Here is a 16,397-nt window from a genome sequence, read left to right on the forward strand (position 1 = left end):
CACACTGTCTCATATATATATATATACACACACACACACACATATATATATATTTAGCAGCAAGTCCGATATGGGGAGTTTTGTTTTCTTTCCTTTTTTTCAGAGAAGCAGGAGCAGCTTCAACGGGGTAACTTGAACTGAAGTCATGAGGGTATTTAACAGAATTCAGTAAAGAAAAAGCGTAGTGTCTTCACAAAGAAACAGTAGTTCTTTCAGCCGGCAAGTTTGTTTATTGTATGTGACGAAGCCTTGGCGCAGCAAAACTGCTGAGCTCTGTGTGTAACGCATTAATAACTCCCATTCAAGGGTAGAAGATATGCCTGGAAAGGATGATGATGCTTATCCTAATGTAATGGTCTGCATAAGCTTACTGCAGTGTCATTTACAAATATAAAAGAAAAGCATTCAGACTTTGATTTTTTTTTTTATTTATTTTTTTTTTTTATTTATTTTTTTTTTAAAGGCGGTCTCCTTTGCCTGAATATATTCCCCTTCTAAACTCTCCCAGGATCAATTAGGGCTGTTTCTGGTGTGGATTTTCAGCACATCCTAAATGCACTAGCCAGTGCTAGGCAATCCTGTCTGGCTGCTTTTTATCTTGTTGCCTGACAATCAGCTGGGGTGAAGAGGGATTTTTATTTAACAAGAAATGATTATCTGTTAAGGTCCTACTTTTCATGAGAAAGTCAGCAGCCACGTGTGGGACTGTATCAAATGTATAGGCATAGTCCAGCTGACGCTGGCGTGGATGGTGGGATGAAGGCTGACGTGGGAAGGACCGACCTGCCTGACGTGGTACCAGGCTCCTGGGCAAGTTTTTGGTTTGTGTCCCTGGATAGATACCCCCGGGATACTCTGGGTCTGCCTGCGATCGCTGCAGTAACATCTGCTCTGCCACTGGAGATCCTCCGACTCGGTTACACAGCAAAAAGCGGACAGAAATTGCACACGTTTTATGGAAAAGGCACGTTTCATTGGCCTGTGCCACCATAGTATAAGTGAAACCTGAAGCTGAATGCTGGAGGTGCTGGGAGCAGGCTGCGGTGGGTTTAGTGCTTACAGAAAATAACTTGCATCCACGCTAAAACCACATCTTTCTAATTGCGGCATTTCAGCTCTAATCTGCTCCTTCACAGTGAACATCTCATCAACTTTACAAGAGTAGAAGAGCATGAAGGCCTTCTAAAAACAGACTTTGATGGTTTTATCTCCTCTTTTTTTCTCGCTGCTGTTGCTTACCTTTTGTCCTCTCTCTGTCTCTCTTTTTCTGAAAACTTATATAGAGAGTTCAGGCAATGTGAAGAACAGCATTAAAAATCACTGCTGAATTTAAGCCTCGTCTCCCCACCCCTTGTTAGAGTCTCTCAATCTTGCTTAGTTTATGACTGCAACACAATCTGGTAAAGATTATTACATGGCCATTAGGCATTGTATGAAAAAGATGTTTCTCTTAGTTTTGAAATTTCTGCCTTTCAGTTTTGTTGAATTGTTATGTCTTGTGTTGGGTGGTAAGGAGGAAGGATTCGAAGTCCAGTGCTGTGAGCTACTCTAGAGAGCTATACCCAAATATTTACCCATTTCACAGTGAAGAATTAATGTCAGCTTCACAGGCAGTCTTTGAAGAAGTCATTTAATGAATTAGTTCAATTTAAAATAATAATCTTGTTATGGTAATTGACCAAAAACTAAAGAAAAAAAGCAGTTTTGGATGCAGAGTACTGAGCAGCCCAATACTGAGCAGCATGATTTCCACTGGTAAATGTTTAATGTGAATTTTGGAAATGGTTATCAGAACAAGAACAGAGCTGGTGATCTGCAAAGACTATTTTTAAGTTTTCTGTTTATAATTGGAAAGATTATTTCATGCAGTGGAGTTTTCATAACTTTGTTTTATAATATTCTGTAAATTACTTGGCTGAAAAGGGTTCTGACATGGCAGAATAGTGGGTAAATTCAGATGCAAGTGATCCAAATTTATTTTGTTTAAACCACATTTTCTCCTATGTTCCAATCATCACCAATAAAATAAAAAATTGATTGCTGCAGCTTTGTGGCCAGTGTTAACTCTAGTCATTCCCCTCTGATATGTTCCGGAGGCATTTCCCACCTAACTGTGCAGCACCAATTATGAAATTAGATTTTAAAAATATTCGTAATCGTCAGGCAGCTGTGGAAGAAGTGTTGCTTAAAAACTGGTCATGGAAACGATCGCTGTAAATGGCACATCTTGGTAGGAAATGCTCCATGTGAGGTGATGCTTGAAGCCATGGGATTTGGAGAGAAATACCTTCAAAATCAAGTGGTTGTACCCTTTGTGCTTCTTAACCGATTTGCTGTTTTTTCCTGTAATGCCGTGGGGATCACTGCTCGTAGCTTTGCCCCACAGAAGTAGCCTGGTATTCTGGAGGTGTGCGCTCGGCTAGTGGTGGGATGGTCCATGTGCTTCAGTTGAAAAATGGAATAAAAAATAACTTGCACTGTATTATCTGCCAGTTTCCGAGAGAGAGAGATAAAGTTTCTAGCTACAGTTTCCGCTCCAGCCATGCTTATTTGTGTAGTGATGGCACCTTCAGAAAAAAACCGATAAATTATTCCTATTTGATCTAGCATTGTAAAGAAAACTAAATTCTCCCATGAGCAAGTAACACTGGAATAGTAAAGTTATCTTCTTTAGTTCAGATAACATTTTTCTCATTTATTCATGTATTTTTGCTGGTCTGTTGAAAGTTTTATTTTTCTGCCACAAATTCTGGCTTTATGAACAGATAAATGTTAATATCCAAACTAAGTAGCTCTAAAATAATTGAAGGGGAGATTGTGGGCTTCAGCATAAAATGCGGTATTGAGTTGTCTTACATAGTAGGAAATGTCGACTGTATCCGTCAAGCTTTGCACACAGGCAATTGAGTGAGTTTTGTGATGGGAGAACTTAGATCAGGTATGAGAGGCCCAGTGCATCCATTTTCCGTGTGGTTTTTTTTATTTGTGAAAATCAACAGCAGACCAAACTGAGCAAATACCGATGGGGCACGAGAAGAAGTTACCCAACACTTCTTTACTCCGCGCTAGGGGAAATTAGACTTGGATCGTCTTAGCCGTGTTGACTCAATGTAGTTACAACTCTGCGTATTTTGTTTAAAAAAACCGAAAACCCCAATAACCAGAGTATTAGATCCAAAAAGCCAGGTTGTGATGTTGTTGTTTGCTTTCTCATGGCAGCCACCAGCTCAGCCCACTTAGAAGATCTCGCTTACCTGGACGAGCAGCGACACACTCCCCTGCGGACATCCCTCCGAATGCCGCGGCAGAGCATGGCCGGAGCCCGCACGCAGCAGGACCTGCGAGGTAGGAGCGTGCCGGGGGCTTCGGGGCTCGCGTTTCACGGGGCTCTCGGGGCTGGGAGCTCGTCCGGCAGCCGCTTACGTCTACATCCTTACGAAAATCCTGGAGCAGGACTGTTTTACGGACGGGTATTAAGCGCTGCCTCTCCGTGAGGATGTGAAGCAGTCTCCTTTATTGGCAGTGTCCGTGGTGGCATGGCCAGATCGGAGGGGAAAGAAAATAAATGAAGTGATGAAGGAAGTATTCCTGCCTTCTGTCTGGTGGTAGTTAGCTGGATGGTGCCCCACTGCTCCGTGATCGGTGAAGTGCCGTCAGCGTAACATTTTGGGGTTGCTTTTCTGGGCTGACTTAAACGTCTGGTTTGCCAGAAGCACGCTGTACGTAGCCATGGTGTAAAAATGGATTGTAGAGGAATTGTATTACCGAGTTGGCCCAAAGTCTGAGCAGCCTCATTTTTCAGGAACACGCATACAAATCAGCAAATTGTACGTTAAAACCAGCCCCTGCGCTGGCTTCCAGAGCCGCTCTGCGCCCCGAGGCGGGGTGATGGCCATCTCCTCCGTGTTCAGCTTGCCGAGGGTGCTGCCTTCCCTGAGCCTGGCAGCCACGTCTGGGGTGATGGGATGGGCTGTGTGTGCCTACGGACGGCCTGGGACTGAACCTATACATCCACCCCTATATCACATAAGGGTATTCCTGCAAAAGATCCCCAAATTCCTCTCCCTGACTGCTCCCCTACCCAGCCCTCTGTCAGTCTCTGAGCACTGCAGGGCTAATACTTTGATAGTTTCTAAAAAAAATGAGAAATTTTGATAGGCTACTCTTTTTTTTTTCTTCTTTTTTGAAACAAAAGCAAAGGATTACAGCCCCAGCTTTGCAGTTTGCAGCGTACCGGTAGGGAAGGAGCCAAGCACAGTGTGCGGGGCCACCATCCTGCCGCATCCCTCTTACAGGCACTCACAATGCCAGTATTCAGGCAGCCCTTTTTCTTCTGAAAGGCCTTTTGAGAGGGGAAATTTTTGTGGTTCGTCCTGGCAAATTGCACAAAAAAAGACGTTAGCAATGAGAAGAGGAGCCAGGGCTGACATTTTAGTATTTTGTTTATTTCCAGGCAACTCCAGCTAGATTCACCTCATGTCCTTGGGGGTTTCAGCCCACCCTACAACTTCCATCCCCCTTTTAATCTGGGCATGGTCTTTGGCTGCATCCACAAGCAATCACCGTGACAGCCCTGCATCTGCAGCAGATCGCCAGGTTAACGCTTCATCCCCATCATTTGCCATTGCACAAATGAGTAAATGGCTGAGAAAGCTCGTTTGGGATTTTTTCTGGTCATTGCTGTGCCATGAGACTAGTTTGTTCTCCACTGTACATAGGGAGAGGGGTTTCAGTTGGTGGTACATTAAACATTTTTTTTATCTGGGGTTTTTTTTGAGCAAGTGCCCACCATCCTCAGGTAAGGAAATCAGGAGCCGGAGGGTGACAGGTTGGGTTTTTGCTCAGCACCACAAGCACGACCTGTTACAGCCTGGTTGGGATTTCTACCATATACATGAGCCCTCAACTGGAAGAAAAAAAGTGGGTTTGTGTCGCTTTGGATTGCAGTCTGTAATGAAATCATATTGGCTGGTGAGGCAGTTATAAAAATGTATTAGCAGGCAGTAAGTGAAGAAAGCAAAGTTTGACAGACAAAATTTCCATATGTTCGAACAGAGTAGCTTGCCAAGGCTTCGTAATTTGCAGTGATTGCATCCAAAACATTAAACTTTATTGTAGGAACAGAATCAAATTGTTTTCCAGACACACTTTTAAAAACCATGTAGCACTACATATTTTCTTTCTTCTTTTTCTTCTTTTTTTTTTCCTTTTTTGTGAAGGTTGCATGAGAATAGCAGTAGTGTTTCAATTTTTTGGAATTTGCTTCTGATCCTAATTGAGGTGCCATGCTATTTTTAAAAAGAGAGGGAGAAGAAGAAGATGTGAAAAAACCAAACCACCACTATCTGGAAATATTTTCATTTCATTGAATATGTGAGGGTTTTTTCCCCCCAAATACATACATGTTCCAGATATTACTGTGAAATTGCATCGATCTGGGCTGTTATAATCACCAACTCTTTGTTCCAACTGGAAATCCTAAACTCGGGTTTAACTTTAAATCTAGTCTTGGCACTGGGCTGAAATAGCGAAGCAATTCCTGGCCCTGTATCAGGGGGACACGTTACAGCCCACTGGTTTGTTCCCAGTGTTCAAGAATCCCAGTGCAGAGAAACTAAATGGGAGACTGTCCCTGCTATTTTTTATTAAATCAGTTATTTTAACCAGGGGAGTAATTCAGCAATCCCAACGGCTAAAAGCATGACAAGTATTCGTACCAACGGCAGGTTTTTAATAGGGCGGTGAACGCAATTTTTGCTTTTACTATTTTCAGCCAGCGGGATTTGAAGCTGTTCAGGGTTGCTGTAACCCAAAGTACAAGATGATGGCTGTGATGTACCGTGGAGCAGGAGCCAGATGGCAACCAAATTATATGGTATTAGAACACCCCGACTGTTACCATCATGACTGGTTTTTTTTTTTCTCCAAAAAGCAAATGTCAGCGTTGATGCAGGGTGTGAAGAACCCTGGTGTTTAGGTGAGGTTTGGAGTGAAGAAGAGGATGGTTCAGACTCCATCAATATATTGTTTACCAATATAAGCAATACGGCAGTAGCATGTTTTCCTTAAACTGTCTCCTATAATTTTCTGGGGTGTTTTTCCTCATGGTATGTGTTTAACCTTTTGGGTATGAGAGTTTCACACACTTTTTAAAAATGCTACAAAATAGTTTAGACTTTTTAGGCACACGGTCTATGAAAAACAGGCACTGGTTTCATCCTGATGGATGTATAGATTTAAGATGACACTTGAAAGAAGTTGCAGTCTAAAGCTAGAAAAGGAAATAAACTCAGACGTTTGGCTCATTTATGGGTTCTTATTTAACGAAGGACACAGCAGATGCTGATTGATACTGTGTTATTCAGAACTGCATTTCATTGTGATAAATACTAAAGCGCTTCTCACCTGGGCTTCCTCTCAACATATTGGCAATATGCAGGCTATGCAGCTTAGCCCTGTAAGGGCTTTCTTTGGGCAGCAAGATGTATCTTCCACCAGGGGATACTAAAATGGCAACAAAACACATCTAGAACAAAATGTAAACCAACTAATGAGCTGTGGATGCTGATTGCCAGCGTAGCTGAGAAAAGATTCCTGTTTGAAGAGAGGGGACTCTGTAAAGAAATGATTTCTGAACAGCCATTTTTAGAGTCTTTCAACAACTAAAATAACTAAAAATTTGCTTTATATAGCAGAGGGTGACCTATGTGGTAAAGCAGGATGGGCCTTTGTCTGACTTTGCTCCTGCTTGTTTTCAGCCCAATGGCTTTTTTTCAGTCGTGCACCTAATACAACCAGCTTTTGTTTGATTTAATTGAAGTTTTCAGCCACAAAAAAGAGCCAGGATGGGTATGGTAGGCAGTGTTTCAGCTTGGGATTTGAATTTATTGCTTGCGCTCTACAGAAGTTTGCACAGTATTTCATCAACTCTCATGAAAATTTTACGCTACCAGACCTCATTCTGTTCCACTCCACACACTGATTTCCAGGAAAAGTATGGGTTTAATTTATGTTAAGATATTATCAGAAGTTTGGGGTATTTCTGTGGTACTCTGGCTTAAGTTCTATAAAATGCTTCATTAAAAAGGAATATAAAAGCCAGCAAGTGTTCGACAAAGTTTCAAGGATGGGAAGGCAGCTTAATCACATACTTTGATTTTCACAAGTACTAAAGTTAAGTGGCTAACAGGGTTCATCCAAAACGTGTGCGCACATCCTCACCCGATACTTCTGAACCTTCTCATCCTCTTTTTCAGCGCCCTTTCCATTAGCTTATCCTTTAATTAATTTCTGCCCCAAATGTTGAAGCTGTGGTGCAGCCTTCCTTCTCTCTGGTTCTCTTTTCCCTGAGGTGTGGGGTATTTTTTTCAACTCTTTGAAAAGAGTTGAAGAATCCCCCCAGGGCTTCGGGGTCTTCCCCTGGGTTTGTGCCTTGCCTGCCTGTGCGTGGGGACCACTGGCTGCTGAGGGTTGTAAAATAAATAGTAACAGGGGAGGATTTTGGCGTGGTTCAGCAGACAGTATCGGGAATTAATGAGGATCTGGCACATGGCTTGCAATTAGTCAATGGCAGTCTTAAATTATTCATAAACGTTTTTGACAGTCCGGCTAGGAAAACGTTGATGCTGCATTTCTCTTCCAAAGACGGCGTGGTGAAATAAAATGACTTCTGCTGGCACATGGAGGTCATTTTGGTGGCTGGTGGGACAACCAGCGTGTTCTCAGCACTCGTGTCCAAACCAATGTGGCACTGAGGGTTTTCTTAATGGCGAGATGCTTACCAGCATCCTCCGCCCGCTGGGAGCCCTGACGTTACAAAGCCTGAAGTCATTAAATGTCCCACCAGGCTGGCAGGAGAGGAGGTTTGCTTTGCTGTTGGCAGTGACTGGTGGTGTTGGGAGGTCTGGAGGGGAGGAAGGTTGGATACAGGTAGGTAAGTGGGTATGTCTCTTCTCAGGGTTTTGTTAAGCCTTTTTTAGGACAGGGTATGCTATTCCCAGGTTAGAGCCAAGATGTGTATATTCATGATTCATTCTTTAGCACTTGGATAAAGACCGATCTTTAGGATATCCCTTTTCTGTTTGGGGTTGTGGTCAAAGGTTTAGGTGTCACACAGCCTCAAAGCTATCCGCACCTCTAAAAAGAAACCAAGATTTGAGTCCAGGTCTCCACTGTGTAAAGCAGGACCTGATTGGATCCCATAGCTTTTATATTTAATCAGTCTTGTCTCTGCATTAGCCCCCAAGACCATTTGGTACCTGTTAGACTTCTGGCTTTCAGAAGAGTGTTATTGTGCATTTTCACTCACTAACACAATGTATCACGTATATACACGCACGCACGAGTAAAGCAAAGCTGTAGCTTATCAAGCACAAATCTTAGCTTGATGTTTTCCAAATGGAGTCTTTTGATTTTTTTTTTTAATTTTTTCATTTAATTTCCCATATATACTATTGGCGGCATAATGCAAACAAAAATTTTCCCTCGTCAAATGCACTGCTGGAACGCTTAATTTGCATGCAATCGAACCGCTCCAGCTGGTTATCTCTGCCACGTCCGTGTGCTGTTGCTCTTGCAATGTGCCGTCCGCTGGTGGGAAGCCCATCGGTCCCACTGACGCCAGGAGCCAGACTGGTGCTGCCGCAGCCAGGAGCTGCGATGGAGACGTGGGGACGCGCGGCCCCCGGGGCTGCCTCGGCACCGCTGGCGGCAGCAGCCTCGCTGCCTCGGCCCTTCCCACCGCCAGCGATTTTTGCTTCTCCAGCATCTTCCTGTGCCAGCGCATCCCGCTGCGCTCGCGTGACAGACCCCAGCAAGGGGAATCAAACGAGCTGCTTGTGAGCTCATGCAATTCAAAAGGCATCTCCACCCTAGGATAAATTTAAAGCACATTCATCATTTTCAAGTGGGAATAAAAATACAGCTCCTGTCTGCAGCATTTTCTGTATCAGTTTAAAAAAAAAAAAAGGAAATTCAAAATACCTAACATTTTTAAATACAAGCTGTTTTCCTTAGACACATCTGATGTAACATTAAATCCCAGCCCCTTTAGCGGCTCTGGTTTAACAGATCAGCTCCCTGGTCACGTCTGCCAAGGATTTCAAGGTGATTTGAGCCACGGGCATCAGTTCAGCGGTTCCCCAGGGAGGGTCCCAGTGCAGTGCTGGAGTCGGGGCACAGGGTGTACTGGGGCAGGGGGAGCAGGTCTTCTGCTGCTGGACTGGTTCAGAGGGAGGGGAGGGTGGTTGGGGGGGACTGGGAGGGAGCGGGCACTGGTGGGGTTCATAGCTTCCAGAGGGATTCATTCCACTGGGAGCGGAGCTCATCCCGGAGCGCAGAGCTTGACGTGGCACGCTGGTCCGTTCAAAAACCGCGTGTTTATATTTACAGTGAGATCTTCAGGATGGTAGCACGTCTATAACTTCTTCCCACGTAGATAAAGCATCCCCCTGTCGTTATTAGATAAACTATTTTTGATGAGTTCAGTGGAAAGCCTAGTGCAGTAGCACGGTCCGTACCCCAGCGCCCGCACGGCCGCGAGTGAAGAAATGGCAGACGTCAGCGGTTGCTGAATGCTGTTTGTACTTTTTTAAATGTCTGAGGGCTTTTAAAACTTCAAAGAAACCAAACCATCTCCACTGGAAGCAGCTAATGTAAATGATGGGAGTGTGATCGTGCCAAGAGATAACGCTGAGCAAACTGATAGGTTTTTTTACTTAAATCCTTCTGCAGTCCCGCTCGGGGAACTCCTCCTCTGCGGCTTCATGGGATTTTCTTTTAAAATACACCATGGAGACATCTAGATTTTGTATGGTTGTTTTCGTCTGCAGCATGCCGTGTGATCTCAAAACAAATTGAACTCAACTTCTGTGATCCACAGCTCAAATTTTCCACAGCTTACCCCGTCAGCTTAAATATCTGTGTTGAATGTGAAGTACAGTGTTTGTGTTGCAGTTGGAAGGTGTGTTCAGAGCTGCCATACCAGGTCCAGGTCTGAAATCGTCTCCCATGGATGTAGCTCTATCCATGTCACTTAGCCCTGACTGGAAGGAATTATATTCTCAAACTCAAAGTTTGCAGCTAAAACGCACAATGTGATGACTAACCTCCCCCTGAGTGGGAATCACCTGCTGGCTTTGCGGCCACCTTCTGAAAGTTTTTAATTAAGAAACCAATTTGATGGTAAAGTGGGAAGATCCAGCAACTGTTTCTGTCAGCAGAAAGTGCTTCCATCACTTTTAAATTTTTTTTTTTATAGATTTATACGTGTCATCTTCCAATTACGGATCTCATAGGCAGAATGCACCATATGACTTGATCTTTCTAAACGCATCTGTGCACCGGCTCTGGGCATAATTGTTACTCTTTTTAGGTGTGTGTTCCCTAGATAGCTTGTGCCAAACGGAAAGAATGGCAAATACCCTCTCCCTCCACCCCCAAATGTTCCTGAAAAGGTTTCAAGGCTGGTTTGGGTTTAGTTGTAATTTTATTATAATCTAACACATAAAAAAATGGGAAAAGTAACAGGATCAATACCCCTGTTTTTAGGTGTTAGTGTTGCACCAGCATATGTGATCTGTTGGGGAGGTATTTCTTGCACTCTTTGTTAACTTTACGTTGCTTGCCACTCCGCTTTTCCTTGTGAAAAGAGAAAATGTTTTGATTGCCGTACAGGAACATCCTATCAGCAATCTGGTTTTATTTATATACTTTGGAAGAGTTGAAATAACTTTGCTTAGATTGATTTAACACTTCTAAGTGCTAAGATTTTTTTTTTTTTGTGCTCAACAGACATATTATATATCTGTATATTGAACAGACGTACAGTACTTCGTCACAGGGGTAGCTGCCTTGGAAAGCGTACCGTTCTGCCTGTGGCAGGGCCTTTGATTATGGTGACTTTAAGCAAGAAATTTCATTTCTCCAGCTACACTTTCCCTAGCTGTAAAACTACTTCTTCCTGTAAAATTCTCTGAACTCCTTTGGTGGAAAATGCTATGGTGGAAAATAAGCCAGATGCTTTTGACAACAAACCTGTGGGTAATAAGTAAGCTTGTATTTTTTTCACTTTTTGCAATGAAAAGATTTCTAAGGAAGATTAAACAGCAATTTCCAAACTATAGTTTTACTGTTAGCATTGATGTTTATGTTCTTTCACTGTGTTTCTTGTATATAGTACGCTTCGCACCTTATAGACCTCCCGACATCTCTCTGAAACCGCTGCTCTTTGAGGTGCCCAGCATCACCACCGAGTCCGTCTTCGTTGGCCGGGACTGGGTGTTCCACGAGATAGATGCGCAGCTGCAGAGTTCAAACGCCAGCGTCAACCGAGGTGTAGTGATTGTTGGGAACATTGGGTTTGGAAAAACGGCCATCATCTCCAGACTGGTTGCGCTCAGCTGCCATGGCACACGGATGAGACAGATTGCTTCTGATAGCCCGCATGCCTCTCCGAAACGTAAGTACAACAGTACACAGATCTTAAAAAAACTGGAGACTTTTTCCATCAGCTTTTGTAATGGTTTTGGCTGAAAAGATCCCATTCCTTTTCAGGCTTAAGAAATCAGCTTAGTCTTTGTTGCAAAGCAAAGGAAGCACCTGTCAGCAATATTTATACTGCTCCTGTTCCAAGTCTACCTTTTGGAGAGTCAAAATAGTCTGTCTTTTATTTCTCTGATTTAGAAAAATCACAGATTTTCTCTGATTGGGAAGACTCCAATTTTAATTGCCAGTATTTTGTTATTACAAATACATGCCAGCGCATTCTCTTTCCTGTATGTTTTGTTTATCTCAGTTTATCATGGTATAAATGTTCAGGGTGGGTTGCAAGCCCATGTAGGCTCTGCACGCAGCATTGCTCTACCTCTTGCGGTGCCATCCAATTCACATCACTCTGTGCTGACATGTTCGCAGGTGGGGATGACAACATTTTAAAATCATTCAGCTCTCAGTTAAGTGAGTAAGATAGGACTAAAAATACTGGGTTAGGTACCTAAAGGTATCTTTAAGGATCTAGGTCACTGTATCTCAGTGAAACTGTAGTTAAATCTGTTTACTGGAACGCAGTACTGTTAGCCATGTCGAAATATCTGAAATGTCACCGAATGTTGGCATGTTGAATAGTGTCACTTGTCAGAGCTAAATGAACAATGCATAGTGAAAGGCAGGGCTTGTTTCTGTATTTTAACTGCAGTGCACCAACTGTATGTCTCCCCAGTCTGCTTAGAGGGATTGTGGAGATTAAAGAGACTACTGTACTTAACTGTTTCTGGACTAAAAGCTTGGATATTTCAAATGAGAAGGTGCCCTGCATCTTTCATGCACAAAGGATGAAGATCCTTGGTCACACCTAACATGCTGCTGTTGTTTAGTTCGCACTCTGGTTTGTTCCTGAAGTTGAAAGCTGAATGATTTCTTAGTGTTAGTTACTGGGATGGAGACCTTCAGAATCAATCAACTAATTTGACTTTATTTCCTAAAGAGATCACAAGTCCTAGTCTTACTATAGAAGATAATGATTATTCTGCAAGTTTCTTTGATTTTTTTTTTTTTAACATGCTGAAAAAGTATTATGCTTAGTAAAATCTGTGTTTAATAATAAATGCTAATCAGGTCACCTGACTATACTACAGCAGTTGTGCTATCAGCATAAGTAAACTGGCATAAATAGAGCCTCATACTCTTAATTCTTGTCTCAGAAAAATAATACAGGTGGAGGTGTTGCTGCATTCTCAAAATCAAAAATGTGCATCACTGCTAACACATTCAGGGCTTAATTATGTAGGCAGTAGTCATCCTCCTTTGTTGTTTGCCATTAAATGGGTCATTGTTTGCATTATGATTTCAAGTCAAGCTCAAGGATGCATTGCAGCAATCCATTCAGGAAAATCCTCTGCTAGTACAGACTGCACTTAAGAGGACTGTTGCTTTTAAAATGTTCCTAAAATAAAGAAATCAGTAATTGGACAACATCAGGTACAGCATGTTTTAGCATCATTGAAAAATACTCTGTATGAGTACTGATGAGCAAAAATAAGAGTTGCTTGAAAATGTTACCCACAAAGGCCAGGTGAATGGACAGTTGTAACAATCTGCCAGTAAAGCCAATTTCTGCTTTGCCAGGCAAAAGAAATGGCTAAAACGCAATAGAAAGCAGTTAAACTTGACAGAGATGATTCCGGTATAATTCATTATTTGCTTGCAAGCCTTTTCCAGATCCTGGTGCTACTCCTGCTTCGTTCCCTCTGATTACATTAATGGGCTTCAGATGAATATGTTAGCTGTGGCTCTCCATTTATTTATGTTATAAAATTGGTACATAATTCAGAAAAATTGGCTGTCTCCACTGAAGGACTCAGAACCAAATTAACCAGCAATAGTTCATAATGAGGGAAGATCTATTGGCAGAACCGCAGAGTAGGAGAGCACTGCGCTAAAATGTACCAAACTTGAAGATAGAGCATAACTTTGAGAGCACACAATTCACTCAATTATTGTGATTATTTTAAAGTCAATGAAATTACAGTGGAGAAGATGAATAAGGCAAGCTCAATGCTTTATCTTAGCGGTCCTTCCCAAAAGTGCTACTTCCAAAAGAAGTTTCTTGGGGAGCCTCTGGCCTGGCTGGCTGGTGTCACAATCTCTTGCTGCCTGAAATCCTAACCGGAGTATTTGTGGAAAGTATTTTAGCTGCCATGCATGACCTGCTAGAAAACAGCAGCTGCCTAGGCTGCAATAATAATGTCGGTCGTGCTTGTCCTGCAGCAATTCATAACCTCTTTCCTTGGGACAGATGTGGATGCAAACCGAGAGCTGCCCTTAACCCAGCCGCCTTCTGCTCACTCGTCAATCACCAGCGGGAGCTGCCCGGGGACTCCCGAAATGCGCCGGCGCCAGGAAGAGGCCATGCGGAGACTTGCTTCACAGGTACGGAAACATTTGTCTTGGGATTTTTTTTTTGGTCCTTGGGAAAAATGTCAGTTTTAGTGGAACCGGTTGGAAGGTCTCCTGCCTTACATCACTTGGTGCACTGGAAAATGTGTGCGTTCAAATGCTTACTGGGAGAGAGTCTAGAGAAAAACTTCTGGAACAAGTTTTATTAGCCGAGGAAAGTTATTTCTGTAAAATGAAATTCCCATTACATCAAATACACTCCCTTTCTACTCTGAGAGTTTACCTTTCCCAGCCATCATACTTTATCCTTACAAATGTTATGATATGACATAGTTACGGGAATAATTGTTAATTTTTCTTCAACAGTGAAAACAAAATTGCCAAGTGTTTGACCACTGTTTGATTTTGAAAAGAGCAGGTATCATACGGAGGGTAAAGGCACAGATTGTGAGTGTTACTGCTGTGTCTGTGCTTAGGTGTTTTTTGGAAAAGTCTACAAAACAGATCATAGCCTTTTGAGCAATACACAAATTGTTTATGGCAAGAGTGGATTGTATATAACATGATTGCTTACTCTAGGGGAGATTTACAGCTTGAATTTTATTGTATTACTGAGATTTAGCCCTACTTTTGTGGTGGTGGGAAGGTGCCATTATATTGCTTTGAAATCCGAGGAGCTTGCTCCTCCTACACCTTTTGAGAGGATGTGAGCAGTTAATGCTTTCCTGTTGCCTGCTCCCACTTTGGAGAGGAAAATGTCAAGCAAAGTCTTTGTTCTAAATTATTACCAGGACGTGTTTTGCTTGGCTTTTTGTGCCAGATACTGTCTTGTCCTATCTGCTTTTCTGCTGGACCCAGATGGCAAGGCAGAGAGCGTGCGGTATCAGTGTAAATAAATATTAAGACTTGTTATTCTCCTCTTCCACGTGGAGTTCTTGAAAGGAATGCAATGGCCAGGTCTGTTTTTGTTCAGGATACATTAGTCATCGTATTCCTTGCGAATCTTAAGCATTACAGACTACCAGAAAGCCAGTAAAGTGTGTACTATCTCTGCTTAAAATACCTCATCTATCTTGACTTTCTTCCCCTGGGTGCTTAAGTAATCCTACTGGATACGTAACTGATAAATGGATACAGTTTTAGCTTCAGTTTCCTCCTGAAAAAGGTAAGGGATATGACTTTTTCAAACAGCGTGTCGCATCCACTGCATAGATCATGCACAGGAGCTTTTTTGCATCTCTGCTCACTGGAGAAAAGAGCAAGAAACAATCTTTATAGCCAAAAATAAGGTAAAAATAGGTTGTTACACCTTGGCTGCAGACTCCTTTAGGACAGGGTTTTAAAGCTCTGCTCATCCCCTCGCCAAAGTTTTTTTGCAAAACAAATCCTGTGTTTTGCTGTCAGAACGTAACAAATGAGTTAGGAAGATGTACTACCTCTTGTGCTAGCAGCAGGATTACAGACTTTTAGTATGATTATTAATCTCCCAGTAAATCTCAACTACTGTAAATGTAGGCAGATTCCAGAAATAACCATCACCAGCTTCCAAACATTAGGCCTTCATGAAAAGATCAATGCCAAGGCTGATGAGTTGACCTTAGAGTACTTGGAATCACTGCTTCTACCCGAATAGCTGACACAGCATGCAGAACTTCTGAAAAGCTTCATAGTGTTTAGCAAACAGTTCCTGGGATGAGTCAGAGCAGCAGCGGCACGGCTTGATTCAGCATTCGGAGACCTTGGGTCTATTCCCAGCTTTGCCGTTAGCCTTGTTGGGATCCTTGGAGACCAGCATCTCATCTGCCTGCCTCCATTTCCCTGCCTATTAAAAGAAAAGTGATCCACGCAGCTAATGGTCCTTTGATATCTGATGCTGGAAGGAATACGTAACTAGGTGTTACTTGGTTTTCTCGATTCAGAAGAGCAGTTGTCTTCCAGGTAGTGCTGCAGTGTGTGGCTGGATGAAGGCATGCGTTGAAATAAAGCACAAGCTTATATCCTGATTCAGAGCTTCATTTCCTACCACAGAGGGAAATTTTTCTGAAAGTATAGGAGGTTTTTTGGTTGTTTTTTTTTTTTTTAGCTCCATATTCCTGCTGATGATTCTCTATCATAAACAACAATTCTGTTTTTATTGCATCAGAGCCTTTTCCAGCACTGCTGCGCAGCATGCTACAAACAGTAAGTTTGATGGATTATCAAGCCTCAGGAAGGGAAATAAAGGCAAATAAAATGGTTTAGGATGTTTGTCAAATTGATAGCTGGAAGTCGTGTGCCTAGTGCACTCTTAGTAACCTCCTGAGTAGTACAACTCAGCTTCACCACTGATGAATACTTGCTGTCAACAGCAGATAAATTGATTTGCTTAGAAAGACCCATGCCGTATGATGTCCTTCTAGATAAAACAAACACTGACTATTCCACCCCAGCTGTGGTTTTTGAAGTCTCTGAGTGACACTGGGAGAAAAAGGATTACTGACCTGGCAACAGAATTGAAAATCCAT

At 42.6% G+C, this 16,397-nt stretch overlaps 1 protein-coding gene across 1 annotated transcript in view; it reads left to right on the forward strand.

The window, feature by feature from the left end:
• TANC2 (tetratricopeptide repeat, ankyrin repeat and coiled-coil containing 2) overlaps positions 1-16,397 on the forward strand; it is a 208,362-nt gene that overhangs the window by 133,077 nt on the left and 58,888 nt on the right. The window contains exons 8-10 of the mRNA XM_010561364.1: positions 3,220-3,345; positions 11,177-11,458; positions 13,793-13,926. Coding sequence (XP_010559666.1) covers positions 3,220-3,345; positions 11,177-11,458; positions 13,793-13,926 — 542 coding nt within the window. The remainder of the gene's footprint in view (positions 1-3,219; positions 3,346-11,176; positions 11,459-13,792; positions 13,927-16,397) is intronic.

The sequence above is a fragment of the Haliaeetus leucocephalus genome, unplaced genomic scaffold, assembly GCF_000737465.1.
Source record: "Haliaeetus leucocephalus isolate CR32 unplaced genomic scaffold, Haliaeetus_leucocephalus-4.0 Scaffold144, whole genome shotgun sequence".
NCBI lineage: Eukaryota > Metazoa > Chordata > Aves > Accipitriformes > Accipitridae > Haliaeetus > Haliaeetus leucocephalus.